This window comes from Sorex araneus, chromosome 1, assembly GCF_027595985.1.
Source record: "Sorex araneus isolate mSorAra2 chromosome 1, mSorAra2.pri, whole genome shotgun sequence".
NCBI lineage: Eukaryota > Metazoa > Chordata > Mammalia > Eulipotyphla > Soricidae > Sorex > Sorex araneus.
This window is the reverse complement of record NC_073302.1, coordinates 370,493,059-370,520,048: the sequence shown is the minus strand read 5'-3', so window position 1 is coordinate 370,520,048 and position 26,990 is coordinate 370,493,059. Positions and strand designations below refer to the sequence as shown.

General features: G+C 38.7%; 1 protein-coding gene across 1 annotated transcript in view; it reads left to right on the top strand.

Annotated features, from left to right (window-relative positions):
• ABCB5 (ATP binding cassette subfamily B member 5) overlaps positions 1-25,097 on the top strand; it is a 115,304-nt gene extending 90,207 nt beyond the window's left edge. The window contains exons 23-27 of the mRNA XM_004604094.2: positions 9,423-9,579; positions 12,880-13,077; positions 16,712-16,918; positions 23,005-23,151; positions 24,900-25,097. Of these exons, the coding sequence (XP_004604151.2) occupies positions 9,423-9,579; positions 12,880-13,077; positions 16,712-16,918; positions 23,005-23,151; positions 24,900-25,097 (907 nt within the window). The remainder of the gene's footprint in view (positions 1-9,422; positions 9,580-12,879; positions 13,078-16,711; positions 16,919-23,004; positions 23,152-24,899) is intronic.
• The last annotated feature ends 1,893 nt before the right edge of the window (positions 25,098-26,990 follow it).

The following is a 26,990-nucleotide window of genomic DNA, read 5'->3' as shown; positions in this document are numbered from 1 at the left end:
TCCAAAATGTTAAAGGTGTTGTTGATCATGAATATCATTGTTACACACATATTTTTTAAATTTTAGTCTTTAAGTCACATCTTAGGACTTACTGGCAATGCTTGGGACTTACTCTTGGTTCTGTGCTCAGGAATCAATCCTGACTGTATTAAGTGCTGAAATCAAACCAGGTCTGTGGTGCACAAGGCTAGTGCACTACGCACTGTACTATCTCTACAACCCCACAAAGTCTCTCTCTCTCTCTCTCTCTCTCTCTCTCTTAAACTTATTTTTGGCAGTGTCCAGAAATCAAACCCAGCATCTTATACATGTAAGGCAAGCGCTCTAACACTGAGCTACAATCCCAGGTCCATTGTTATACATTTAGAGCTAGAGAAATCCATGAAATATTTGACCTCAAAAATAACAATATGATATCTAAACAAAGATAGATAGGTAGATAGATAGATAGATAGATAGACAGACAGACAGACAGACAGACAGACAGATAGATAGATAGATAGATAGATAGATAGATAGATAGATAGATAGATAGATAGATAGATAGAATCATGGACACATAGATCAAAGAAAGAATAAGCCTATTCCAAAAAATGACTTGAAAGGTATACCTTATGAAGGATGCTGCCATTTTCCAAATGTGTTAAATATGTTGAAAATTTGTCTTGGGGATGTAATTACCAAGAAAAGGCACATTTTTATGATATATTTTTAGTGGCATATATTTGTACTTTGCAGATATATTAAACTTGAGAAAATGATTTAAAGTTATTTGAAGCCAAATAATTTCGGATTTAACTTGGCCTGATTTTCAGCTTCTGCTCTTGTGATTATTTATTGACCTATCTTTGTATCAAACATTAGCTGAGTTCCCAGGAAGTGTTGGCTAAGCATTCAAGTGAAAGGTTTGTAGTTCACTAACCCAGAATTTCCTCATATTTTTCTTTTTCTTTTTTTCTTTTTTTTTTAAACACTCGGGTGCTTGAGGCAAGAACTCAGGATGGGTGGAAATAGGGGGCCACTTAGAGGGAGGAACTCTGATGCTTCCAGAGCTTGCTGCCAGAGTTGTGTATTAAATATGCTCTTACATCTTTTGGGGGTGGAGATTTGAAACTATTACTAAGTTAAGTTGAGAAGTAAAAAGAATTGTGAAAAAATTATTATTGAATATTAATATTTTTGTTTTAATTAGATTTCCACCCATCATGCAGGTAGGATAGAATTGTCAGAGGCCTATTTGTTGTCATAAAAATCCTCTCATAGAATAAGTGAAATAATGAAAAAACACTTTTTTTAGCAAAGGGATCTAATTATTTCAGTTTTGTGCTCATTGATCTGTTTTTGTTTTGTTTTTAACTGAATCACTGTGAAATACATGTTGCAAAGCTTTTATGATTGCATTTCAGTCATACAGTGTTCCAACATTCATCCCTCCACCAGTGTACATTTACCACCACCAATGTCCCCAGTATCCCTCCTACCAACCCTGCATGCAACAAGACTGCCTCCATGGCAGGCACTTTTCTTTTCTCCCTTCCTCCCTCTCTCTCTCTCTCTCTCTTTCACTCTCACTCTCTCCCCCCCTGCCTTTTTGGGCATTATTACCCCAACATTTCTTAATCTTACCTGTAATATAAGGTCATTCAGCAGTCTCTTGGAAGCATATTTCACTTTAAAATGAAATAACTATATTTAAATGTTTGGCAGGAATTATAGGCTCCCAGGGACTGGAGTGATAGTGTAGCACTTGTCTTGCACAAATTTGATTCTGGTTAAATTCCTGACACTGCATATGGTCCCCTGAGCAGTGCCAGAAGTAATCCCTGAGCAGAGCTAGGAGTAATCCCTGAACGCCAGGGGTGTGGCCAAAATGTATCTATAATCACCTAGATTTATTTGTTTGTTTGTTTGTTTGTTTGTTTTTGATTTTTTGGGCTACACCTGGCAATGCACAGGGGTTACTCCTGGCTCCGCACTCAGGAATTCCTCCTCACGGTGCTCAGGGGACCATATGGGATGCTGGGAATCGAACCCAGTTCAGCTGCGTGCAAGCAGCAAATGCCCTACCCGCTGTGCTATTGTTCCAGCCCCTATAATCACCTAAATTAATTTATTCAGCTCAGATCCTGAACTAAATTAGAAACTCATCTCTTGGTTTTAATGTAAATAGACACTAGCACACATAAAAATTGGTTTTATTTAAAAAAATGTTGGCTGTATTTCAGATGTTTGCTTATGAGCCAGTTGTTTGAATTTCAGAACAAGTTTTCCTCTTGTTGCTCTAAACTTTCTTTCTTCAACCACCTTTAAATCCCCAAGGCCCATGTAATATAGTTGGACTTTGATATAAGTGGAGAACACATCAATAGAACACAGTTATTCTAATATAAGATGTTTCATGATTTTTTCTGTTTCAACAGGGGTAAAAAACTTATTCTTAAAGGTAGTTGCAATCCAAGATAATTTTTAATAGGTTTAAGTGAGGTAGTATAACAAAGCAATGAGGATAAAACCACATATCTTTCAATCCTCAAACTCACCGAGTTACCACATGCCATACTAGGGCAGCCATCTCAGTGAAAAAACTAACTCACCTTGTCTACATTGGTCCAGGAAATTGTCTCCTATTTTGTTTTGTATTTTTTTGTCACTTTAATCAGCTTATCTATCACAACTATTTCATTTTTAAAATTTTTTAATGAATTATTATGAGATACATTTATAGACTTACAAACTTTCATGATTGCATTTCAGTCAAACAATGTTAAAGTACCCTTGCCTCCACCAGTGCCCATTCTCCACCACCAATGTTCCTAGTATCCCTCCCCCCACTCCCACCCCTTCCCACCTCCTGCCTCTGTGGCAGGTACAATCCCTCTTACTCTCTCTGTCCTTTTGGGTGTTATGGTTTGCAATACAGGTAACAAGCAGCCATCGTGTTTAGTCCATAGTCTACTTTCTTTCTTTTTTTTTAGGTTTTTATTATTATCATTTTTTTTCATAGTTCTTTTTTTTGTTGAATCACCGTGAGAACAGTTACAAAGCTTTCAGGATTAAGTCTCAGTCATACAATGATCAAACACCCATCCCTTCACCAGTGCACATGTTCCACCGCCAAGAACCCCAGTATCCCCCGCATCCCACCCCTCTACCCTGCCTGTATGGCTGGTGATTTTCTCTTTACTCTCTCTTTACTTTGAGTACATTCAATTTTCGACAGAAAACCCACTATTATTATTTGGAATTTTCCCCCAACAATCAGACCTGACAACTATTTCTTTATGATCACCTGTCTTAAGAAAAATAAATTTAGATACTGAAGCGATAGTACAACAGGAAGGGTGCTTGCCTTGCACAGCTGATCCATGCTCATCCCCAGTACCCTGCATGGTCCCCTGTGCCCAGTCAGGAGTGACTCCTGAGTAAGAGCCAGGAGTGAGCACCTTTGAGTGTTGCTTCCCTTCAATCTAGTTCCAATATTACTGTTCTCCTTATAAAAAAAACAAAAATCTCATCTCTCGTATCTCCTAAACTCATTCCACTAATAGTTAGTTTCGACTGTGTCACTAAAATGATGTGTTACCAAGGTTATCAGTGACCTCAGTCTCACCCACCCATATAACCATCAGTGCTCAGTTCTCCAAGCTCACCTAATATGCTCATCTAATGCTGCTCTTTTGAGCAGTATGTGCCACTCTCCTGCCTGAAATATTTTCTTCTATAGACCTCTCCCCATTATCATTGGCACTCTTTCTTTCTCTTTTCTTATAGACTGGTTCTTCTGCCAGTTTTGGAGCGATTTACAGCTCTGAGTACAGCTCAGCTGCACTCTTATTGGTGATTTCATCTAACCTGATGATTTTAAATAACACTGTCACTGCCACTGTCACTGTCCTCCCATTGCTCATCGATTTGTTCGAGAGGGCACTAGTAACGTCTCTCATTGAGATACTTATTGTTACTGTTTTTGGCATATCCAATACGCCACAGGTAGCTTGCCAGGCTCTGCCATGCGGGCACGATACTCACAGTAGCTTGCCGGGCTCTCCAAGAGGGGTGGAGGAATCGAACACAGGTCGGCCGCATGCAAGGTGAACGCCCTACTGCTGTGCTATCACTCCAGTCCATGTATAGACTGAGAAATACAAATGTAAGCTATTTACCACCTAATTTTATATTATTCCCTTGAAGGTAGTTTGCAATATTTGCATTCCTTTTCTATAATTCAGAAACCTTTAGTGCCCAATCAGACATTTCTCTACTTCTCTATATTCCAACTTGACAGTTTTCCTCTCTATCACTCTTTCTTCCTTCTTTGCTATATATTAGAATGCTAACTAGAGCAGATATATAAGAAAGAGTAAAGACATGGCAGGTCTTGGTGCAATAATAATTGTCAATAATAACTGACAATTATTATTATTAATTATTATTGTAATAATAATTGCAATAATAATTGTCATAGCTTTGGTAGTTGCCTGTAAAGCTGAGCCATGCAATTTATATAGTTTATTTATTATGGTCTCCAAAAGAAAACTAAATGCATTTTTTGACACAAAATCATATTAAGTTAGCCAAAATAGCAACATAGGTGGATTGTCAATGAATTTTAATAAGCCAGTGAGTCCGTGAAATAATGAGGGATAAAAATAAATATGTGTGGGACTCGGCTGTAAGAAAAGGTAAATTTTTTCACCTTTTGCTTCTACATGGCTGCATCCAGAGAGCATAGTGCTGAGTTAAATGAGTTAATGGATGAGGGACAGACAAAGAATGGTTTCACTCATATGTGAGATATAAAGAAACGTAGTAGGAGAATAACCAATGCCCAGAAGCAATAGAACCAAAGAACAGGGGAACTGATTCTTATTAAGAAGCTTCTCACTGGGGAGGTAAGAAAGAGAGGGATAGGTATGGAACAGACCACTAAGACAAAGATAAAAGGAAGTGGTCACTCTGGGGAAGAACGGGGTGCTGAAAAATGGTAAAGTGATATGCATGGTAGTAACAGTATTGTAACTCACAGAGCCTAATAAGAAAAAGAAAAGGTGCTACCATAGAAACAGGTTAGGGGCTGGTGGAAAACTGGGGATGTTGGTAGTGAAATGATTGATGTTAGAATATTTCACACGAGACAATCATGAATAACTTCATGATGATTAAATTAAATGGGGGAAAAAAGCAAGTATCAGGGATATGAGTCAGTAGTAAACACTTAACTTGCATGTTTAAGACCTGGATTCAATTTCAAGCATGAGAGACAGAAAGAGAGAGGAGAGAGAGAGACAGAGAGAGAGAGAGACAGAGAGAGAGAGAGAGAGAAAGAGAGAGAGAGAGAGAGAGAGAGAGAGAGAATAACAAGCTGGAGCACATGTTTTGCTTATGCTCCAGAAACAAATGCTGGAGATCAAATCAGGAAACCATGGTTTGATCTCCAGCTTTGCATCATTGCATCGTTCCCCAAGCACTAAGCTAAGAGCAGCCTCTGGGCTCCACTAGGTATAATAGAAAAAAGAATAAGAAAGAAGAGGAGGAAGAGGAGGGGAAGAAGGGGGAGGAGGATGAGGAGAAGGGGAGAGAGGGGAGGAGGAGGGGGAGGAAGAAATAAAAGTAAAAAAGGCTAGGCCTCTATACCACCATCTTTGTCCCAGTAGGCCAGGCAGCCATGGAAGATGTGTGGGTGGAGTGCCATCATTATAAATAAGAAAACCACCTTGCCCAAACAAGGAAAACAGGAAATTCTTCTTTCAGAGTTCACTAACATGGCAGCCACCCAACTTCTGCCCAGAGATTATCCAGAAGGGAGGTCAAGATAAGAAGGCCAGATAGAGGGATCAGCCAAGAGGAGACAAATCAACAGCAAAGGAGACAAATCAAAAGAGGCTGAGACCTACCTAGAGGCTTCTGAAAATTCTAAGAGAGGAAACATTTGCCTTAAAAACCCCAATATCCTGGGAAAGAAACTTAATCCAGTTTACCACGGAAAGGAGCACTCTTTAGGGGGAAACACAATGAGCAAAGCTCAAGTTCCAGCCCTAGAGCTTCATAGACAGGTGATCCCGGGCACAATGCTCAAATTCTCTGAGCTGGACTCTTCTTCCTTGCTAAGAAACGATTAAAAGTTCCTGCCCTATGTATCTTCTAGGTCATCAAATGAAATCATGTTCATGAAAATGTTCCATAGAACCCAAGGAACCAAAGAAATATGTATTGTATATTTTCTCTTAATGGAAACATTTTGGGTAAGAGGAAGAGAATCTCTGTGCTGTTATATGAATGTTAGGGGGAAGTTATGAATGTAAGAATAATTGTAATGACAGCCTCCCTGAGGAAAGATTTTCTTCCTTCCAGTCAAAACAAAACTAAAAGCAGTGACTTCAAAACTTGCAACACGCAGTGCTAATCTACATCTATAGATAGGGTGTCCCATTAACTTTCAGCTCTGTGAGAAGAATAATAAATGTGTTGAGCACTGCACCAAGCACTTTTGAGTATTTATATATTTAATCCTCACAAATGCCTTATGAGATATAGACATTCTTGTTATCACCTGTTTTCCAATAAGGAGAAGCTCAAAGTTAAGTAACACAACCAAGATAACACAGCTTGGAAAGAAACATTGCTGTTTGGCTGTGGTCCAGGAAATCTGGCTTCAGAGACTCTAAACCATGGCCCTCCCACTTTCAACTCTTAACCATTCCCCATGCTTCCACTAGAGTGAGTAACCAAAGGTCTACAACTTGGATAAGAGAGTAGGATTAATGGGGGCTGGAGCAATAGCACAGCGGGTAGGGCGTTTGCCTTGCACGCAGCCAATCTGGGTTCGATTCCTAGCATCCCATATGGTCCCCAGAGCACCGCCAGAAGTAATTCCTGAGTGCATGAGCCAGGAGTAACCCCTGTGCATCGCCGGGTGTGACCCAAAAAGAAAAAAACAGAGAGAGAGAGAGAGTAGGATTAAGGAGAGACAGCAAAATCTGAGACAGCAAAATCCGAAACAGCAATTAAGTTTGGCATTCCTTTATGAATTCTTGCTAAAATTAGGAGTAGTACTCCAGGGAGATAGAGCAAAGGACTGGAGCACATAGCTTGAATGCAGAGATCCAGATTCCATCACTCGTAATACGTGGCACCCAGAGCATTACAGGGTGCTACCCTGGTGATCCCCAGCATCGCTGGACTAGCCAACATGTATCTCTGGCACTGCAGGGCCCAAGGATCATTGCATCCATCTGGCCCTTAGCCCAGTGGCCAAGAATCCCCAGGCCTCCTGAACACTACTCGGGAACAAGAAAAAGACAATTATACCCTTTGTACATTTGTACCTAGTGTTTAATAGTGAACTTTAGCATGGGTGGATTTTTGGCTCATCTTGGATCAAAGAAGAGAGACTTTTTCTCCAGTATTTACTTTTTACAAGTTTCCCTGTGGGACAAAAATAGCAGGGGGTTTCTCTCGATGGCCATTGTCCTGTTATCTTCCCACCTGCTGATCAGAACAAACTCAAGTCTGCTCCAGTCTGATTTTTCTCTTGCATTTAAGACACAGCAACAGGCCTGCTCTTCAGATGTTCTCCCTTGATGATGTATCTCACTTGTTCATCTCTGTTCCTTTGTTTGCTTATTTCCACGTTGGGGAAGCCTATGTTCTCTCTCCAATAGGTACTTCTCTCTCCTTCCCCTCACTTCTTTCTAAATAAGTTGCAATAAATAAATAGTAACAGAAGCACTACATTCTAGAAGGGGCCACATCCCAGATCTCTTTTACTTCACAGAACTCACTCTGGGCTTCCTTATTCCCTTCTTCTGGTGCAAATTTCCTTCGCTTTAGTTGCGGGGGGAGGGGAGTACTCTTCGCTCTCTCTCACAACCCACAACAGCATTATCTTAAAAATTAATATACTCCCTTAATAAATCTCTTTTATTTGGGAAAAAATAAAAGCTTTAATGTGCTTTCTAAACTCTAAGTAACCCAATCTGATATTTATAGCTGGCTCTTAAGTATTTCAAATGGCATTTTGAGCCTTCAGTGATTTCTCTAAATATAAGTACTTGTAGTCCCTTGACATCACAGAATTAGCATCCTTCAGTGGTTTCTCTAAATATTAGTACTTATAGTCCCTTGACATCACAGAATTAGCATCACAATAATTTTAGCATCAGACATCCCAGTAAATTGGTTGTTCCATATTTTATACTGTGACCTTTATAAAAAAAAATCAGGATCTGAGATCTAGATCACTGAATAGATGGCATTAACACACCCCCCTTGGTGGGTTCCCTCTTAGGAGAAAGTCACAAGGAGTCCAGACACATTTGCCTTGCGGTAATCCAGCAGAGCAAACAAGCAGCTGTTCTCTTTAACTGCCTAACGTTCAAATACTGTCAGTGAAACTTATTTGATTTGAGACATGGGGGTGAGGGGGTGGAAAAGTAGGACAAAAATAAGAAAACTTGGGGCTGGAGCAATAGCAAAGCAAATAGGGCATTTGTCTTGCACACTGCCGACCCGGGTTCAATTCCCAGCATCCCATGTAGTCCCCCAGCACCTCCAGGAGTAATTTCTGAGTGCATGAGCCAAGAGTGACCCCTGTACAATGCTGAGTGTGACCCAGAAAGCAAAAAAAGAAGAAAAAAAGAAACTTACTAAAATTTGACTGAATTGTACATATTCTTCTACTAAGATAAATTATATTTTGTTTCAGCAAAATGTTCTCATCTATAAAATGAAATAAAAGATGAGGAATCTACTTAATCACGACTGCATAATATGCCACATTTCTGTGAACATGCTATGTTTCCCAACATTATGTGTTTATTTGCTATTTTATAATTAACATGTTCTGTGATTTATATGTACATATAATTCAGATATAAAGAATCAAAGCTCATCTTCCAATCTTACTAAGGCATATTTTAGTCAATTTTGTTTTAAAGATTTTTGGGAGAAACTATCCAAACTTTGTTCTCTTTACTTCAAATAGCACTTCAGATAACCAATTATCCAACATCACTTATCTCTTCTAACTCCATTATATGCAAAACAAGAAGAAGGAAAAGAAAACTCATTCATATCACTGCGTAGATTCAGATCTCACTAGCAGTCTCATTCTTTCTATTGTCTATTGAATTCTCTGTCAAATCTCTAAGTCAGTGAGTGATATATCTAGGTGACTAAGAAGTTTTAGATTCACCATTTAGGACCTTTGATCTCTGTATCTCATTGGAAGGAAAATTTTTAAGATTATTCAAGCTCCAAAGGTTATTTTTTATACAGAGAGCAAGGGGAGACCACTGCACAGAAGAAAATTACAAAAGAGATATCATTGTTGAAACTTCTGGACTCATGTTTCTAAGTAGATGACATTTCTGTTCGTTTAAAAATGGGTCTAATTAAGATTAAAATGCTTTATCTTTTGATAGTGTTTTTACTGCAATCGCATATGGAGCTATGGCCATGGGAGAAACACTTGTTTTGGCACCTGAATATTCCAAAGCCAAGTCCGGTGCTGCACATTTGTTTGCTTTGTTAGAAAAGAAGCCAACTACCAACAACTATAATCAAGAAATAAAAAAAATAGTAAGTACAATCATGTATTTCAATTTCTGCTTATTAGTCGTTCATATGCATATTGTCTAGAGATGTAACTGACGATGCTATTAAATAACTATACAAAAGATAGTAGTATAATTGGGGCCAGAGACACATGTACTGTGGTACCATGGGTAGGACACTTGCCTTGCATAAGGCAGACCCAGTTTGATCCCTGGCATCCCATGTGGTCCCCTAAACAAGCCCTGAGCACAAAGCCAGGAATAACCCCTCAGGATCAGTGGGTATGGCTCCAAACCATAAAAAGATAGTGCTATAATTGCATAAAATTGTACACAATAATTACTATAGCTCAAAGTCAAGATATCCTATTTTTTTGCTTTTTGGGTCACACCAAGCAATGCTCAGGGGCTACTCCTGGCTCTGCATTCAGGAATTACTCCTGGTGGTGCTCGGGGGACCATATGTATTGCTGGAAATCATACTCAGTTGGCTGTGTGCAAAGCAAACACCCTACCCACTGTGCTATTGCTCCAGCCCCAAGATATCCTTTTCTTTGGCAATTTTCACCTCTACCACAAAGATACATAAATTTTATATTTAAATATATATGCTTTTATTTTATAAATTTGTCTTCTAACATCTTGAATAAAGGAGTGGTTTATTTTTATGTTATTCTTTTTATTGAAGTAGTAATGAATTATAACATTATGTAAGTTTCACATGTGCATTTTTAAAATTCAGCATGTCCTTTGGGGTAGGGGCAGAAGTGCCACATGTAGCAATGCTTAGGGGCTACTCCTGGCTTAATGATTAGAGGTTGCTTCCAGTGGTACTCGAGAAACTGTGTAGTATGGGGGATCAAACTGGGGCATGCAATGCATGGACACTAGCTTTTTTGAGCTATCTCCCCAGAAGTTGTCTCCCTTTTCTTTATTGATCTACCTCCAACCCCAGTTCTTTTAGATAAACACCAGGGAGCCTCATGTTTAAAAAAAATTATTTTTGTTTTAGTTAGCTCCTCTGACTAAAACAAAAATAAATATATAGTTGTTCTATATATTTATGAGTTAAATATATAGTTAAATATATATATAACTCATATATATGAGTTAAAATATATGTCTGTCTTTCTCCATCTGATTTATTTCACTGAACATACTTTCTGGGTCTGTGTATGTTTGGAAATAACAAACTCTTATCTTTTTGTATAAATGATATTATTCCATTATGCACACCACATCTTCTTTATACATTGATAAGTCAGTTGTCACTTAGATTTTTTTCCAGTTCTTGACTATTATAAATAATACAATAAAAATGAAAGTGTATGTATTTCTTTGAATTAATGTTTTTGTATTTGTCATGTAAATACCCAAAAGTGGGACAACTAAATCATCTGGAATTTCTTTTATTATTGTTGTTGTGGAGAAGGGAAGGTGGATCTTTCCTCTGCTGTCCATAAAGATACATATAAAATTACATTTTCTGAGGCCAGAGAGATAGTATAGCAGATAAGACACTTGCCTTGCATGCCAGCCAATCTGGATTTGATACCCAACATATGAACCCCCAAATATAACTCTCAAGCAGAGCTAGGAGTAAGGTTACAACCAGATGTGGCCTCAAACAAACAAACAAACAAAATTTGTATTTATCTATGTAGCTGTACTGCAGTCACATCAATAATATATGAGGATTCCTTTCAGTGTGTGAAGATTCATTCTCTTACTTTTCTTGTTTCTTGTCTTTTGAATAACAGCCCAGATTCTCCAAGGTGTGGATAATTTGATGCCTATATTTAATTTTATTAATACAGCAAAAGCTATAGTGGTGAATTAAAATTTGCAGTAGTTTTTTTTCCCTTTGATAATATGCAAAGTAAATAATTCCAGGCTAGTGCAATAGTACAGCTGTTAGCGTACTCACCTTGCACATAACCAACCCAGATTCAATCTCCAGTACCCCATTTGATGCCCCAAGTCCCACTAGGAATGCTCCCTAAGCACAGAATCGGGAGTAATCCCAGAGTGCTGCTGGGTGTGGCTAAAAAAAAAAAAGAAGCAATAATACCTTGCTATTCAGGCTGCTAAATTTTGTTGAGGCACTAGCCGTCCCAAATAGCAGTCTCGGGACTGCCCTCTGCGCATGTGAGCTTTGCCAGAGGTCAAACTCAGGCTTCATGCTTGCAAGGCAAGTATATTTAGACACTGAGCCATCCCCTGTGACCCTTTGTAGCTTTTGTAAGATAGTGAAAATATTGGGCAGGGAATATACTCAACTGTAGAGCACATGCCTTGTATAGGTGAGACCCTAGGTTCAATTGCTGGCAACACACACGCACACACACACACACACACACACACACACACACAGTAGAAGTTTTGTTTCAAACATTCCTGGAGTACATAAGTATGTATTAACCACTAAAGGGATCAAAGTTCAAAGTATAGAAGAAAATAAAATTTTAGGCAAGTGCCACTATCAGGTAATAATAAGTTGAAAATGATGATAAATCTGAATTAAAACATAATGCACATTCTATTTTGAATTCACCATAAGAATTTGTCTAATTTTCAAAAACATTTATACATTTTGTTTATGAAGACATGCATTATTCTAAATTAAGCAATAAGTGTAAAATAAAACCTAACTTTTATTTTTTGTTAGTGTTTGGGTGGCACTCAGCAGAATTTAGGGGCTACTCCACCTCTATACTGGAGATCTCTCTCAGAGGTGCTTAGGGGGTCAAAACCAGGTTTCCCTTCTGCAATTCTTGTGTTCTGCCCTTTGATCTATGATTTAACAAACTAAATTAAAATTTTTATTTACACAGAGGCTGGGGAGAGAGTGCCCTATAGCGGGTAGGGCACTTGTCTTTCATGTAGCCAGACTGAGCTCTTTCCCCAGTCCCCATTAGCCCCCCAATCCCCACCAGGAGTGATTCCTGTGCACAGAGCCAGGAGTAAGCTCTGAGCACTACTGGGTATGGCGCAAAAACAAAACAAGGTCAAGATAAAAGGTTTGTTTACTGGTCAGTTAATCTCTGCCATTGAACTGTGTCTGGATAGGGAAGCTAAAGGAGAGTAGTAATTGTAGGAACTAAGTGAAGTTCCTACAATTGTGTTGAAGACAAGAAGACATGAAAAATCTAAACAAAAGTGACAGAAACCAAGGTCAGTCAACAGCTGCACAGAATGTAATAAAATGCTTAAAAGTAAAATGGTCATAACCACAGGTACAATTTTGAGAGAGCTACCATCCAGTGTGTTCTAGTGTATCACAGCCATTCCAACTCATCCTAATTGCTGTCAACCTTCTTCCCAGAACACATGTGAAGGGAATATAGAGTTTCGAGATGTCTCTTTCTTCTATCCATGCCGCCCAGATGTGCTGGTCCTCCACGGCTTATCTCTCTGTATCGAGAAAGGAAAGACAGTAGCATTTGTTGGCAGCAGTGGCTGTGGGAAAAGCACTTCTGTCCAACTTCTGCAGAGATTTTATGATCCCGTGAAAGGACAAGTGGTAAGATTAAATTTAAACGTACTTTATCTGAAGATTAGAGGTGCTAGTCTACTGGAGATGGTGGAAGGGAGGGGGGAGGGATAAGCTCCCAAATGGCTCAGAAGACCCAGGAGCCCCTTCAGCCAGCTGAGCTGGTGATTCAATGTGAGGGCCTGAGGATGTGGTGCTGTTCAGGCCTGTTGTGTCAGGGATTACTTGGGCCCCTCTGGCAATTCTTGGGGATCTCTGGGATTGTGCCAATCAAAGTTCCAAGGCCCTGTAGTGCCAGGTATTGAACTCAAGTTGGGAACCCCTGCACTGTACTATCTCCAGGCCTTTTTTTTTTGCTTTTTGGGTCACACCCAGCGATGCACAGGAGTTATTACTGGCTCATGCACTCAGGAATTACTCCTGGCGGTGCTCAAGGGACCATAAGGGATGCTGGGAATTGAACCTGGCTTGGCCTCATGCAAGGTAAATGCCCTACCCGCTGTGCTATCACTCCAGCCCCTCTCCAGGCCTATTCTTTTTTTTTTTTTTTTTTTGGTTTTTGGGCCACACCTGGCGGTGCATAGGGGTTACTCCTGGCTCTGCACTCAGGAATTACTCCTGGCGGTGCTCAGGGTACCATATGGGATGCTGGGATTTGAACCCGGGTCGGCCGCGTGCAAGGCAAACGCCCTACCCGCTATGCTATCACTCCAGCCCCTCTCCAGGCCTATTCTTAAATACTCTTTTAACCTCACTGGTTTGGTAGAGTTAACGGGACAGGAGTTTTTGTTGGTGGTTAGCTTTTAAATTTATGTCCCTTAACTAAGAAGACAACCAAGTCAGTAAAAAATAATAATATATCATTATATATTATATATACTATAAAATATATATAGTATATTATCAGGTCTGGAGTGATAGCATAGTGGTATGGCATTTACCTTGCACGCGGCCGACCTGGGTTCGATTCCTCCGTCCCTCTTGGAGAGCCCAGCAAGCTACCGAGAGTATCTCACCCACACGGCAGAGCCTGGCAAGCTCCCTGTGGCATTCGATATGCCAAAAACAGTAATAACAAGTCTCACAATGGAGACATTACTGGTGCCCACTCGAATAAATCGATGAACAATGGGATGACAGTGATATTGATATTATCTATATTATATATTAATATGTTAATATATGATAGATAGATAGATAGATAGATAGATAGATAGATAGATAGATAGATAGATAGATAGATAGATGAAGCTAAGACTGGAAGAGTTCAAACCATTATGGCAGCAGATATTTTCACTTTACAAGCCATGCACTTCTTTTAGAATAGCAGTCTCAGAGGAAAGATCTAATATTCACATCTCAGCTCTTTATTTTGTTCTGGTTTAAAACAGAGATAATAATTTCCTCTTACTCCCTGGTTGAGGCGTTCTCCTTTTCCCACTGGCCATCTTCATTCCTCCTGCCAACTGCCAGATCCTTATGCATGATTAAGGTTTATTTGAGTCAGAGTTATTAACTCCTGCCTTTTAATCTCAAAAAGGATGCAATCTTTCCTTCCTTTGAACCCTAAAGACTATTATTCTTAGCTGGCCTTTTTTTTCTTATAATTTTTTTTTAAATTAAGACACTGATTTCTCATGTTGTTTACAATAGGTTTTCAGGCTTACAGTGTTCCCAGCTTCAATCCTACCACCCCATGACCCTATCCCCTCCCACCACCACCCTCCCATCCTGATTACTTGATAGATATATTTTTAAGTTAAGTGTTATAATTTGGATTCCATACTTACAGTAATGTTGGGTCTAGAGGTTTATAGATATACATATACATATATATATGTGTATATATATATATATATATATATATATACTTCATCTTTCTGCCAAAGAAGGGTACAAGGCTCATGACCCTTACCTTTATGTTACTCCCAACTATCATTTTCTTGCTTCCCCCTTCTATATATTTTCTTCCTGGACATTCTTGTTTCTATATAAACTAAAGCTGGTTTCTTGCCCACCTTTGATTCATACCATTCCCTAGATATATTATGCTATATATCACAGAGTAGTGAAAATATATGGTATATGTCTTTGTACTACTTCTGACTTAATTAACTTAACATCAGATCCTCTAGTTCCATCAAAGTTGCAGCAAATTACACAATGCATCATACCTGGTGGCTGCATCCTTTTCCATTGTGTGTATGTGTTTATGCAAGTCTATATGCATATACATTCTAGTATATATAAACATATATACACATATGTATCACAACTTTATTATCCACTCTCTGTCATTGGACAACTGGGTTGTTTCTGTAATCTGGCTATTATTGTACTAAATGCTGCAGTGAGCATAGGTGTACATATATCTTTTCAAATGGATGATTTTTATCTTTGGAGTCGATACCAAGCAAGGAAGTGAATGGTAGCTCTATTCTTAGTTTTTTGAGGAAACTTAGTAATGTTTTACATAAGGGCTGAACTAGACAATATTCCTACCAGCAGTACATGAGAGTACCTTTTTCACTACAACCCTGTCACAAGTTACTTTTATCCTTTCTGATATATGTCATCCTCATGAGTATAGACTCCAGTACCATGCTGTTTTGATCACTATAGCTTATAATATGGTTTCAAGTTAGGAAAAGCAGTACATCCGATTTTCTTATTTCTCAGAATGGTTTTGGCAATTTGAGATATTTTATAAGTCTATACAAATTTTATCAGTGCCCATTCTAAATCATTGAACAATGTAATTAGGATTTTGATAGGGATTACATTGAATCTATACAATGATTTAAATAGAGTGGTCATTTCGGACAACATTCATTCTTTCAATCCCTGAACATGGAATGTTTTACCATTTCCTGACGTCCTCTTCTATTTTTCTTAAGCAACTTGTAGTTCATCAGGTGAAGGTCTTTCATCTCTTTTGTTAAATTGATTCCTAGGTACTTGATATTTTTGGACAGACACCATTTTGAACAGAGTAGTCTCTGATTGCTTTCTCATTCAATTGCTTAGAGAAAATGCAACAGATTTTTGTAGCCTTCTACATTGCTGTACTGGTTCATTTTTCCAAAAAGAATTTTAGTGAAATCTTTGAGATTTTCTACATACATTATCATGTAATCTGAAATTAGTAACAATTTAAATTCCTCTTTTCCCAGTTGGATCCCCTATATTACTTTTACTTACCAATTGCCGCCACGGTATTTACTATACTAAATGATAGTATGCCAAACCACAAAACAAACAAAAGGAGCTTTGTTTTGTTTACCACTATTTCTCTGATACCAGCTTTCATCGTCAGTCTATAATGACTCTCTTACTGGACTTTAATTAAATGGAGCCCTATGACAGTGAGGTTGGCCCTTTCTCATCTCATTTCAGCACAGCAAACGAGGCTTTACTTTAGACGCTGGACAGCTATTTAGAATATGAGGCCATTCCTAGAAATGTCAGTTGTTTAAATTGGCATTTTAGTCAGTTACATGAAATCTGCTTCTATGCAACATATAATTTATGAGCCTTCCCTGAGTAATATTATACTAAGAAATAACTTGAATTCCTAACTTTTTTTTAATGATTTGTATGAACTGTAACATGATACAGTTGTCTGTCTTTGCATACCAACCATTCTCCATTATGCTTTTGACAGCTGTTTGATGGTGTGGATGCAAAGGAATTGAACATACAGTGGCTTCGTTCTCAAATAGCAATTGTTTCTCAAGAGCCTGTGCTCTTCAACTGTAGCATTGCTGAGAACATTGCCTATGGTGATAACAGCCGTATTGTGCCATTAGATGAGATAAAAGAAGCAGCAAATGCAGCAAATATTCATTCTTTTATTGAGAGTCTCCCGGAGGTAAGAAATCTGAAATCTTACTCTACAACAGTGCTTAATAAGCTCGAGTAATCTATGTGTATAAGAGGTTATTGTTATAGGTTCTTTAAATTAATCAAATAATTTTCTGTTCACTTATAATATAAATTTATATGTAATAAACAAAATTTGAGGGGCCAGATAAATAGTACAGAAGTTAATATTGCCTTCCAAGCAGCTGATCCTAGTTCAGTTCTAACAGTGCCAGAAGTGATTCCTGAACAAAGAGACACAAGTAAGCCCTGAGCAAAGCCAGATATAGTTGAAATAGCAAAACAAAACAAAAGATAGAAACAAAAAGACAAAACAAATGAAAAAATATTTTTAAAATTGCGTAATTTTTCTAAAGCCAAAAATTATTAATATTCACTGAATTTTTTCATATATTGATTCTTAACCTACTCTCTATACTTATGTCTTTCTTTCTGCCTTTGCCCATAATACTTTCAGTCTTGCCCATAATACTTATTCCCCATATCAGCCATAGAGAGACATCTTCGCGGCCGTGTGACATTTTATAGCCTACTTCTCTCTCTGGGAGAACCTGGCAAGCTACTGAGAGTTTCCTGCCCACATGGGAGAGCCTCCCAAACTCCCCATGGTGTATTCATATGCCAAAACCAGTAACAATGCTGGGTCTCATTCCCCTGACCCTGAAAGAGCCTCCAATGCGGCATCCTTGGGAAGAACGAGTAAAGAGAGGCTTCTAAAATCTCAGGTCTAGGACTAATGGAGACATTACTGAGACCGCTCGAGAAATTCGATGATCAATGGGATGATGATGATGATGATGATGATGATGATGATGATGATGATGATGATGAACCAGAGAGAAACTTTGAGAACAAATTGCATTATATCTCTCTTTGCTTGAAACTTTTTTCCCTTTTTTCATTTTTTGTGCCACACCCATCAGAGCTCAGGGCTAACTCCTTGCTCATTGCTTAAGGATCACTTCTGGTGGTGCTTGGGGAAATCAGGTGATGCTGGGGATGGAATCCAAGTGAACTGCATACAAGGCAAGTGCCTTACCTACTCTGGCCCATTGGCTTGAAATGTCTTCATGGCATCCCTTTGCTCTTAGATACAGCCAAAGGTCCTACCGAACTGAACCGGCTTCTGAGAATGGTGCTCCCTGTCCCTCCAGGCCCACCCCAGCCATATGTACAATGGGCTCCAGCCAGCCTAGTCTCTTATCTTGTAAACAACTTAGTAAATCAGGACATTTATACTTGCTGTTTCTTTCCCTTACATGGTCTCTTTTATACAGCCTGAGCCTTAACTTTCAAGTTCTTTTAAATACAGTGACCTTCCCTGGGCACCTTATTTGAGTCTGCATTATTTCACCCATCTCTAATCACATCACAGTCTTCAGAGTACTTCTCAGAGTCTGAAACTATGCGATTGTTTCATAGTTTGCCATTTTTGCCATTTTTATCACGTTGAGGTCTGCAAGGACTAACCTTAAAAAAACAAAAATAAATTTTTAACTACGTGAGACTACATGCAGACTTTATTAATCTTAGACTAATCACCTTTTTATGCACACTCAGATGCCTAAAAATCAAGAGGCCTCAGAGCACTAAGGAAAGTATTATAGCTATGTTTTCTGGTTTGGGGGCCACACCTAGCAGTGCTCAAGCCATATTTTTGGCTTTGTGCTGAGGGGTCACTCCTGAAAGATCTGGGAGACCATCTGGTGTCAGACCCAGGTCTGCTATGTGCAATACAAGTGCTTTAACCACTGCACTACCTCTCAGGCCCTCCACATCCATATATTGAATTAGCAGCTGACAATCCTGACTTATTGGAATGCTAAATAACTTTACTATATTGTCTATTAAATACATATACAATATATGTGTTTTCTCCTGAAGCACATATAGAGTATAGAGACAGAATTCTTTTTAGTTTTTTAGTCAAACAAAATAGTTTTATTTTAAAAAGTTTACTTAGAAAAATGTAAGGGAGGAGAGAGAGACGTATTTAAGAGAGAGCACAGCTTCTCTGGAATGAAGAAAGTCAGGATACTTACAGGTTGTTTTTTTAAGGTTTTCAGTTTTCCTTTACTTTCAGGTTGGGAGGAGGGGGTCATTCCCAGCTGTGTTCAGGGCTTATTCCTGACTGCCAAGAACTCAAACCTGGGTCACAGCTGCCATAGCCTCCTGCAAGACAAGTGCCTTTATTTATCTGGTCCTGACAGAGTCCAATTAAAACCACTGTGTTTAAGCTTTCTTAAACAGAAGGCCAGAGAGATAGTAAAGAGTTAAAGCATTTGCCTTGCAAGCAAGCAGTTTGACTCCGGAGCCATCACCAGCAATCTCAGGTCCCCCAAGCACTGCTAGGAGTGATCCCTGAACACAGAGACAGTCAGAAGCCCTGAATACTGCCTAGTGCAGCCCAAAATCCACCCAATATTTTAAAAGGAATTCTTAAATTCATACAATACTAAGGGATTCAGGCAACTCAAACCAGGAAGCTGAATATCAAGGCATTAATTTAGAGTATACTAAGGATTATCCTTAGTATATATTGTACCCAGTCATAGTGCCGGGCAACAAGCATTTGGAAATATGGGGTGGGATTTAGTAAAGAAGTTGAATGTGTTAAGGACCTTCTTAATCGATATCCCTTAGTCCCGATAGAATTCACAGTGACAGCTCTCAGTTAAGTCACATTATGGCTCCTTGATGTAGACCTTGCAAAAACTTCACAACTGTAACCATCCCGACACATCTCCAGACCCAAAATGGATCTCCAGAAAGTGGCCAATTTAGAATTTTTTTCTTACCCAGGTTCCCTGCAAGACCAAAGTGGCTTTTAGCCCCAGGTTCATAGTTAAGAAACACGGGCCCTAGAACATCTCATTAAAAGATGATTCAGAGCACCAGGAAAGAATGCCATTTTAGTTTTTCATTCAAAACAAAAAGCATTCCATAACTTTTTGAATATTTAAAAAGTTTTTACAATATGGACGCTTCTCAAAAAATTAGAAATTGAGCTCCCATTTGACCCAGCAAATACCACTGCTGGGAATATATCCCGGAGAAGCAAAAAAGTATAGTCGAAATGACATCTGCACTTATATGTTCATCGCAGCACTGTTTACAATAGCCAGAATCTGGAAAAAAAACGGAGTGCCCTTAGAACAGATGACTGGTTAAAGAAACTTTGGTACATCTATACAATGGAGCTGTTAGAAAAAATGAAGTCATGAACTTTGCATATAAGTGGATCAACATGGAAAGTATCATGCTAAGTGAAATGAGTCAGAAATACAGAGACAGACATAGAAAGATTGCACTCATCTGTGGAACATAAAATAACAGAGTAGGAGACAAACACCCAAGAATAGTAGAAATAAGTACCAGACGGTTGACTCCATGGCTTGGAAGCTGGCCTCACATTCTGGGGAAAAGGCAGCTCAGATAGAGAAGGGAACACCAAGTAAAATGTGGTTGGAAGCCATGCGGGGGAAGGGTGATGCGTGCTGAAAGTAGACTAGAGACTGAACACAATGGCCACTCAACACCCCTATTGCAAAACACAACACCCAATTGGAGAGAGAGAACAAAAGCGAATACCCTGCCACAGAGGCAGGGTGGGGTGGGGAGAGATGGGATTGGGGGTTGGGAGGGATGCTGGGTTTATTTGTGGTGGAGAATGGGCACTGGTAAAGGGATGGGTTCTCAAACATGGTATGAGGGTGGGGCTGGAGAGATAGCACAGCGGGTAGGGCGTTTGCCTTGCACGCGGCCGACCCGGGTTCAAATCCCAGCATCCCATATGGTCCCCTGAGCATGGCCAGGGGTGATTCCTGAGTGCAGAGCCAGGAGTAACCCCTGTGCATTGCCAGGTGTGACCCAAAAAGCAAAAAAAAAAAAAAAACATGGTATGAGGGAAACATGAGCACAAAAATGTATAAATCTGTAACTGTACCCTCATGGTGATTGACTAATTAAAAAATAAATAAATTTTAAAAATAAATAAATAAATAAAAAGTTTTTAGGTCACTATTGAGATGTAGATACACAATTTAAATCTGCTTTAAAAACAAAAAAACTGAATGCAATTTTTATCCAATTCATTCTTGAGACTTACCTCTTCTTTCAATTCTGAGTAGGCAAAAAAAAAAACCCTGAAAATTGATTTCCAAATTAATTTTGTAGCTTCTTGCCTATTCTAGAAGAATCTAGATATAATTAAGCTGAACTGGAAGAAACTACTACCCACCATTATCATTCCTTTGCCAACCGAATTTTGGGATTAATAAAATTCTCTAATATAGATGGTACCTTTGCAGTATGTGACAATTTACGACATAGTTTTAACTGATTATCCTGCTCCACGGTTCCAAACATAATAAAATACATTTTAGGGAGAAAAACCTAAACTTCTGGTATTCCCAAATAAAAATGCAGAAAAGATATGGGCATTGTTTCCTTTGTAGAGCATTTACTTCTGAAAAGATACTAGGATTCAGACACGTATTATTTGTTAGAAAGTGAGAAACTTCAATAATTGAAAAATAAACTGAGATAAAAATGCCACATTTGTCACAAATATGTTCCAGTCACTTGTGATGCTCATTCTGACTAAGAGGTACTCCTGGAGTCATATGGGGGTTAAGGCCCTTGGTTTGAATTCAGCTGATACCCACTTTGAACTTCAGCACATATGGTTCCCCAAATACCCCATGCCTGAAAATAGAACCAGAAATAGACTATGAATGCTGCTGGATGTTGCCCCCCAAAATTAATAATTGGTTAATTAAAAGGTACCTCTTCAGGTACTCACATGTGGGGAAAAAAAATTTATTCAAGCTTCTTCATGGTGCTAAAACAAAATGAGTAGCATATAAATCACATGTTGCTTTATCTCTGTGACACTGCTAAATCACTTATCTTTAAAAGGTTAATGTGAAAAATAAATAAATAAATAAATAAATAAATAAATAAATAAAAGGTTAATATGGTTAATGTGGGGGCCAGAGAGTTGTTACAGCAGGTAGTACACTTGCCTTGCATCTGGTTGATCCTGGTTTGATCCTGGGCACCCCATTTAGTCCCCTAAGCCCACCAAGAATGGCTGCTGAGCACAAAGCCAAGAGTAATCCCTGAGCATTGCCAGGTGTGGCCCCAAAACCAAAAATTAAAATAAAAGGTTCATCTGGCATGGTAGCAATACAATGAAGCTATGCATGTGAACTTACTTTCTTAGTAGAAAGTAGAACTTACTTTTTTACATATCTAGATATACTTGTCTGGGGGAGCAATGGCATACATTTGTTAAACAATTGAGAAGAGCTGGTAGAAAGCAGAGTGACACTTTGGGGGGAAAGCACAGTAGTAGGACAATTTAGAAAGAAAGAAAAAGTTTGCTGACACCAGCTGATCTGATCAATCCTGACTTAGTAGACTGTGATTGTATAGATGCATGTGAAATTTCCTTTACTCTTCCATGGATAAAAATACTGAAGAAAAGGTCTTTGGCAAATAGAATTGTAGACACATTGTCAAGCACTAAATGTTACGATCAGGATCAAAAGAGAGAAATAGACTGTCTCAAGATAACAGCCTAAATTTTCTTGAAGAAGATAACTGAGCCACTTGAAACCATCCCAACATATGGGGAGATGTGCCTGGAGACATTTGTGGAGAACAAAAAGGAAGGAGCCAAATTATTTCCTTTTTGTGGTTAGATACTTCAAATCATTTTGCCTGAAAGTAAAAGGTGATGTAACATAATGGAAAAAGATTTGGGTTTACTTGGAACTTGTTCTCCCCAATTTTATTTTCTTATGCTTTAATTTGAGTAATTCCTTTGTAGAAACATAATGGCAAAGGTCTGCCCTTTGTGATCAGCTTAGATATGTAAATGAGATGGTAGTGTTTACTGCTGGGTTAGCCTTTATTTGCATCAAAGCCCAAGAATAGACTACAGCACTGTTGGGACACAAATTTTCGATAGTAGCAAAATTTGAAGTATTTAGATGGTTCTCGCCCACAGTTTCCATGCTAATTTAAATAACCTAGCTTTGCTTTCTTAATTGCATGTTCCTGTAATAGAAATACAACACCCAAGTTGGACTGAAAGGAACACAGCTTTCTGGCGGCCAGAAACAAAGACTAGCTATCGCAAGGGCTCTTCTCCGAAAACCAAAAATCTTATTGCTGGATGAGGCCACATCAGCCCTTGATAATGAAAGCGAAAAGGTAATAGACTGTTTTTGCATCTCAAAATAGATTATAAGATATGAGTGGAGTGTCTTGGAAACCAAGGTCAGTTTGAGCAAAGTCTCTTAGAGAGGGACGTTCAGTTACAGGGTCACCAGTCCCAAGTATGGTTTGCAGCCTTTGAAAGAAAGGTCAGCGGCATAAAGTGGGTAGGAAAGAACTGGGACAGGCATCTCAGGTTCTAAAATGGATTCCCTTGAGTTGGTCTCATAATCCAAGAGGGCCTTATTCTTGAAATCTATCCCCACTGGAAAAAAAAAAAGGAAAAGAAATGTTTTATTATTATAACACAACCAAGTAAGTTAGGAAGACATTCTCCACGAGCGAAAGAATGATTTACACAGAAATAGTGGACTCTTACTCTACCCTCTTCAGACTGTGAATAGCTTAAGTTTGAAGAGGAAACCAGGACACAGAACACCTGACAAAAAGACTAACTCTTACAAGTTCCTTCAGACTTCTGATTTTGTTTTGTTTCTGTGCCTTTGTAGTTTCTTGCACAGAGTAGGCACTTTTTGGTTAAATGATGATTGATTAAATGAATGATAACCACTGCGATTTATAAAGTATTGATTATATGGCATTTTCTCAATCTTTAAACTCAAATTAGTTTATTGGATTAGCATCCTTATTTTATAGATTAGCACACTAAAATTTTAAAAACTAAAGTGACTTCTTTAAGTTTTAATAAAAGTATCTGATATATGAGCTCATCTGGTTAACCACACATAATTGCAATATGAGAATGATTATCACTTTTGGGGGGAATTTTTCCCTATTTGGGGGCTGCCTGGTTCTGTTCTCAGGGATCACACCCGGTGGGCACAGGGGACCATATGGGCTATAGAGAGCCAGAGACAGAATTTGGGTTGGCCATATGCAAGGCAAGTGCCCTGACCACTGTACCATGTCTCTAATTATCACTTTTTTATGTCCAAGAAAACTGTGTTGTGAAGAAAGAAATGTGTGTGGTCAAAAACTGTGAATTCATTAGTAAGAGCTTGTCCTCCATCAAGTGATCTGAATTTTTGAATCTCAATTTACTCATCAGCAAACAAAAATATTCTGGGCCTGGACAGATAATAAAGGAGGTAGGGCATTCACCAGGTTTAATCCCCAGTACCCCATATGGTCCCCTGAGCACAGTCAAGAGTAAATATGGTTGCCTGGGCACAGCCAAGAGTAATTCCTGAGGGGCTGGAGCGATAGCATAGTGGGTAGGGTGCTTGTCTTACACTTGGCCGACCCGGGTTCGATTCCCAGGATCCCATATGGTCCCCTGAGCACCGCCAAGAGTTAATTCCTGAGTGCAGAACCAGGAGTAACCCCTGTGCATCACTGGGTATGACCAAAAAGTCAAAAAAAAAAAAGAGTAATTAATTCCTGAATGCTGAACCAGGATTCACCCTGAGCTCTGCTGGGTGTGGTCCAAAAGACAAAATTTTTTAAAAAGAAACAAAAATATTCCTTCTTACAAAGTTATCACTGGGATTCAAATGTGAATTTAAATCTAAATTCTTCACACATATTTTCACATATGAGAAGAAGAACTGACACTAGCAAATTATAGATTGGACATAGATATACTATTTTTCTATCTCACAAAGTAAAGTAACTTCTTTAGTATAAATAAACAAAAACTGTTACATTACCTTCATTGATTTGACCTAGACAAGCTTATTGGCATCTGACCCAAGCTATCAATCACAGGTCCTTCTTTCTTGCAGGTGGTTCAGCATGCCCTTGATAAAGCCAGTAAGGGAAGAACATGCTTAATGATTACCCACAGACTCTCCACCATACAGAATGCAGATCTGATAGTGGTTCTGCATAATGGAAAAATAAAGGAGCAAGGAACTCATCAAGAGCTTCTGAGAAACCGAGACATGTATTTTAAATTAGTGAATGCACAGTCAGTGCAGTGATGCTTTTGCAGTTAGAATGTATTTTGATCTTTGTGTAATGCAAAAATAAGTTTTTAGTGATTATTTAGCATGCTTTGATCTCAATTCTTGCACTTATCAATACTTGGAATTATACTATTTAAATACAGATATAGGTCATTTACATACCGTCTTCTTTTCAGATTCTCAAAGGAAAAGAACATTTGCTAACCTTGGCATAAGTGAAATAACACCTGTATCCCCCACTCTATAAAAACACACTTGAACAGTTGCTTAAAAGAAGTTTTCGTTTCTTTTGGAGGAGGGGTTGGTGGGAATCTAAAGCAGTTTTCTGTCATTGGAATCTATTTTCTCATCAACTTCTGCAAAAAAATGGGACTATGTTACTAGAAGAGAAAATACCCAAATGAGCTGTAAGAATTTAGCAAGAGGGACTGGAGTGATAGCACAGCGGGTAGGGCATTTGCCTTGCACGCGGCTGACCCAGGTTTGATTCCCAGCATCCCATATGGTCCCCTGAGCACTGCCAGAGGTAATTCCTGAGTGCAAAGCTAGGAGTGACCCCTGTGCATGGCCCGGTGTGACCCAAAAAGCAAAAAAAAAAAAAAAGAGAGAGAGAATTTAGCAAGGAGCGAGTAAGAAAATAGTTTGACCCTGACACTAAAGAGAGAATGGTTTAAATTTGGTTTTTCACTAGCATTAATCACCTATGACAGTTCTTTAAGATAATATTTTTTCTAGATCACAAGAATTTCTGGGGCCAGAGAGATAGTATAGCAGCTAAGGCAATTGCCAGGCATGAAACCAACCCGGATTCAATCCCTGGCATCCCTGTGGTCCCGTGAAGCCCATCAGGAGTGATCCCTGAGCACAGAGCCAGGAGTAACCCCTGAGCATTGCTAGGTATGGCCCAAAAACAAAACAAAAAGGAATTTCTCTTATAACCTTTCACTAATGTTACTGTCAAATGAATATTTTTCCAAAATTCCATCATATTCCTTTGTTAGGCTTAGTGAGCATTACAACCTAAAATTTCTGGCAGAATTTCACCATTAAATATAAAGCCTCACATGGTCCATGTTGAAGATTACATTATTCTAATCCTTGTATTATTAAAGTAAATCACTGTGTATGAATACTGACATACTTGGCGGGGGTAAACACATACATACTTAAAATAAGAACTACTTCTGGGGCTGGAGGGATAGCACAATGGGTAGGGCATTTGCCTTGCACACAGCCGACCCAGTTCAACTCCCAGCAAGCATCCCATATGGTCTCCTGAGCACCGCCAGGGGTAATTCCTGAGTGTAGAGCCAGGAGTAACCCCTGTGTATTGCCAGGTGTGACCCAAAAAGCAAAAAAAAAAAAAAAAAAAAAAAAGAACTACTTCTATTATGGGTAAAAACCTTAAGATAGTTTTGACTGTTATACAATCATATAATTTGTTTAAATTTTATATGTGTTTTTGTCTTATATAACATGATTTTAAAGTTCTGTGTAAATAGTAGTGTTGGTAAACTGAGTCAGGTTTTCAATTTACTAAATTACGTAATTTCATCTAGTGATTTTATCTGTTAACTGCAACTTATTCCACTTACAGAAACAAAATTAGGTTCTCTAAAATGCATCCTGCAGTTAATCTGAGATCTTGTGAAATAAATTAAACTCATATGTATATTATATCACTTGCAAAATAAAAACAGGATGAGGTAATATTAGAGAATCAGATGTATTATTTAGAAGCATTGGCACAGAAAGTCTTGTAGCCCCTTTTCAATGCATAAATTGCTGGCTTCTATTTCCAGAGTAGGGTGGACAGGAGCTAAAGGGCAGCAAGATGTGGATATGCTTAAAGCCTCTGAGGAGACCCTCTGAGAACGATTCCATTTCTGCGATGCCTTGTTAGCAAAT